Source organism: Hipposideros armiger, unplaced genomic scaffold (assembly GCF_001890085.2).
Source record: "Hipposideros armiger isolate ML-2016 unplaced genomic scaffold, ASM189008v1 scaffold_548, whole genome shotgun sequence".
In the NCBI taxonomy this organism is placed as follows: domain Eukaryota; kingdom Metazoa; phylum Chordata; class Mammalia; order Chiroptera; family Hipposideridae; genus Hipposideros; species Hipposideros armiger.
In genome coordinates, this window is record NW_017731898.1 from 95,948 (window position 1) to 99,741 (window position 3,794).

General features: G+C 40.7%; 1 protein-coding gene across 1 annotated transcript; it reads left to right on the forward strand.

Annotated features, from left to right (window-relative positions):
• The first annotated feature begins 736 nt into the window (after positions 1-736).
• Positions 737-1,675, forward strand: LOC109396856 (olfactory receptor 6C2-like). The gene has a single exon (XM_019669009.1). The coding sequence runs from the start codon at positions 737-739 to the stop codon at positions 1,673-1,675; it is 939 nt and encodes a 312-aa protein (XP_019524554.1).
• The last annotated feature ends 2,119 nt before the right edge of the window (positions 1,676-3,794 follow it).

Sequence of the window (3,794 nt, forward strand, 5' to 3'; positions counted from 1 at the left end):
AGATAATGTGTTGAACGGACACAAACTACAGCTAAATTGTAGACGTATTAGAAGCATAAAATATGTGATTTAAAATGAATAGATGGGCCAGCCAAGTGGCACGTTGGTTAAGAACTGGCTTGGGATGCCAGAGGGTCCCGGTTCGGATCCCACATATGAGAGCCAGTGACACTGCCCTCTGCAGCTAAGATGGTGAATGGCAGCTCGACCTGGGGCTGGGCTGCCGTGGGTCACTGGCAATGGCATAGGTTGCAGTCCCCTGCTTGCAGTGGGATGCCATAAGCTACCATGAGCAACCGGCAGCCAGCATGAGTGGCCAGCAGCCGCCTTGAGTGGCCGCCCAGAGGCCAGCGACTGACCTGCCTCACCCAGGAAAAGCGCAATGATGGTGCCAGCTTGGGCCAGTGAAGCAACATCCTCCAGAACTAGGCTGAAGAACAAAAACAACAGCAACTTGTCTGTTTCCCTTCCCCCGATTTCCCAGCGCTGTTCCCCTCCCCCAATTCCCCAATAAAATCATTTTAAAAAACAAACAAACAAACAAACAAAAAAGAATAGTTCGTGTGACACAGAAAAGTGATCAAACATTGGCATGTATTATGTGTTTGCCAATTGTATAGGAATCACTCTCAGATTTACTTCTTTTGAGGTTAGAAGATGACCAGGACTCTGGAGTTCTTCATATAAAGTCCTCCTTATTGTTTTAAACAGATTGGGCAAGAGACAATAGTCAAGGATGAAAAACCAAACTACAGTAACAACCTTCATTTTGCTGGGACTGACCGATGACACGCAACTGAAAATTTTGCTTTTAATCTTTCTACTTCTTTCCTACATGTTGAGCATATCTGGAAACCTAACCATCATCACCCTCACTCTGATTGATTTCCACCTTAAAACACCTATGTATCTTTTCCTTCGAAATTTCTCCTTCTTAGAAATTTCCTTCACAACTGCTTGTGTTCCAAGATTCTTGTATAGCATATTATCTGGGGACAAATCCATTACCTATAATGCTTGTGCCAGTCAACTCTTATTTACAGACCTCTTTGCAGTAACAGAATTTTTTCTGCTGGCCACTATGTCCTATGACCGCTATGTGGCCATCTGCAAACCCCTGCATTACATGACCATCATGAACAGCAGAGTCTGCAAGAACTTCATCCTCTTCTGTTGGGTAGCAGCACTGATCATCATTCTCCCACCCATTAGTCTGGGTTTGGGCCTGGAATTCTGTGAGTCGAATGTCATTGACCATTTTTGCTGTGATGCATCTCCTCTCCTGAAGATCTCTTGCTCCGACACATGGTTGATAGAACAGATGGTTATAGTGTGTGCTGTGTTGACATTCATCATCACCCTTATGTGTGTAGTTCTTTCCTACATTTATATCATCAGGACTATTCTAAGGTTTCCCTCTGCCCAGCAAAGGAAAAAAGCCTTTTCCACGTGTTCTTCCCACATGATTGTGGTTTCCATTACTTATGGCAGCTGCATCTTCATTTATGTCAAGCCTTCAGCCAAGGATGAGGTAGCTATTAATAAAGGGATTTCACTTCTTATTACTTCTATTTCACCAATGTTGAATCCTTTTATTTACACACTGAGAAACAAGCAAGTGAAGCAAGCTTTACATGACTCAATTAAAAAAATTGCATTCCTTTCGAAGATGTAAAGAAAAAGGAGCCAATGAGTCCAATTAAAAGGAAGGCTGAATAGGCAGAAAACCTGATGCTTCTAATACTATTTGTCTCCACATGATTTATTCTCCAGCCATACTGACATTCTCACTTCGTTTTTAAATTTGTTGACTGTGAACCCTACCTATTCTATTTCTTACTCTCCATTAAAACTAAATACTAGGGTGTTTATTCTTACTATCTGGCAGAAATTGATATTTGCCAAACATGTTGGTTATCCCCGGAAACACAGCAGACCACATTTTTCTGCCATATTTCTATACTGTGAGGTGTGGCTATGTAGCCTATGTGATAGCAAACAGAATGGCTATGGCAGTGATGTGCACCATTTCTAGACCTGCCTTATAAAAATATCCAGTATGGGATCCACCATCCATTTTCTCCACCTACCAGCCAGATGGCCATGTTTAAATGATTTTGTAAGCTTCACACTGATGAATGAGCTTGATCTTTCATCTCAGCTATCATGTTCACCAAAAGGACACACTGTCACAGCAAGTTTGATAAAGTTTCTCCTCTGCCCCACCTCCAGTCAGTTGTCATCAGATTTGACAGGTAAAGTATCACAGAACTATTCCTGACACTTAGTAAGGAGGCCATATTCAGAGTTAGCTCTAATTTGGCTACATGGGAGAAATTATGACCCACCCACAAGTATCATTAGAAATACATACTGTTAAGGCCAGCCGAGTGGTGCATTGGTTAAGAGCTGGCTTGGGAGTGCGAGCTCTGAGCATCAGGACCCTGGTTCGGATCCCACATGAGGGCCAGCGACACTGCGCCCTCTACAGCTAAGATGGTGAACAACAGCTTGACCTGGAGCTGGGNGGGCAGTGTCACTGGCCCTCATATGTAGGATCCAAACCGGGGCCCTCTGGCATCCCAAGCCAGTTCTTAACCATCGCGCCACTTGGCCGGCCCCACAAATTAATTTTTTTATGGGAAATTATTTTCTTCCTTGGAATGGAGGGAAAACAAAAGACATAGACTCTTTATATACAAAGGGAAATAGTTCACCATGTAATTAATTACTTAAAGCAGTGTGGAATACCTATTGCCTTGTGTCAACATTGTAGTCTCTGAACTCTGCCCTTGGTATTTCTTCACAGAACATTGAACAGGTTGTCAGAGGCAGGAAAATGTAAAGAATGCAGGAAAGAAAACACAATAGTTATAGTGGTTATTGATTAGTGCCCTCATGCACTCGCATAAGTATTAGAGGAAATTATAAAGAAAGAAAATAAGAGGAGGAGGAGGAGGATTATGAAAGAAAGTAGAGGTAGTAGCTTTAACTTACTATCTGCCAGGCACTTTGCATGGATTATCCCAATCGATGCAATAATTCCATGAACTAAATATTATGCAGGAAACTGAGCCTAAAAAGAAAAGGGGAAATGAGAACGCTGCAGTCTTATTCCAGAGACTATGTAAAAAAAAAATACACAGAAAGTATACTTTCTCTTACTAGACATCAGTCTACCTGAAAACAAGAAAGTCAGACTCATGACTGTGTAACATTAAAGGCAGTCTCAAAAACTCAGATAATTTTTACCAATCAGTTTATATAAAAAGTTCTAAAATCTTTTTAAAGGTCACTTAAAGTTCTGTTAAAATCACTTTAAAGAAAATAAGACAAATATGACAGTCATTCTTTATTTCCACAAACTATTTTTTTTAATTAAAGTTTATTGGGGGTGACCATGGCTAGTAAAGTTACATAGGTTTCAAGTGTACAATTCTGTAATACATCATCTATATATCACATTGTGTGTTCACCACGAGAGTCAGTTCTCCTTCCATCACCATATAGTTGATCCAGTTTACCCTCTTCTACAACCGCCCACCCCCCTCACTCTCTAGTAACCACTAAACTATTGTCTGTGTCTGTGAGTTTTTGTTTCTTCATTTGTTTGTCTTGTTTCTTTGTTGCTTTCAGTTTTATATACCATGTATCAGTGAACTCATATGGTTCTTGACTTTTTCTGTATGACTTATTTCACTTAGCATAAAAATATCAAGATCCATGTTGTCACAAATGGCACCATTTAATCTTTTCTGATGGCAGAATAGTATTCCATCGTGTATATATACCAC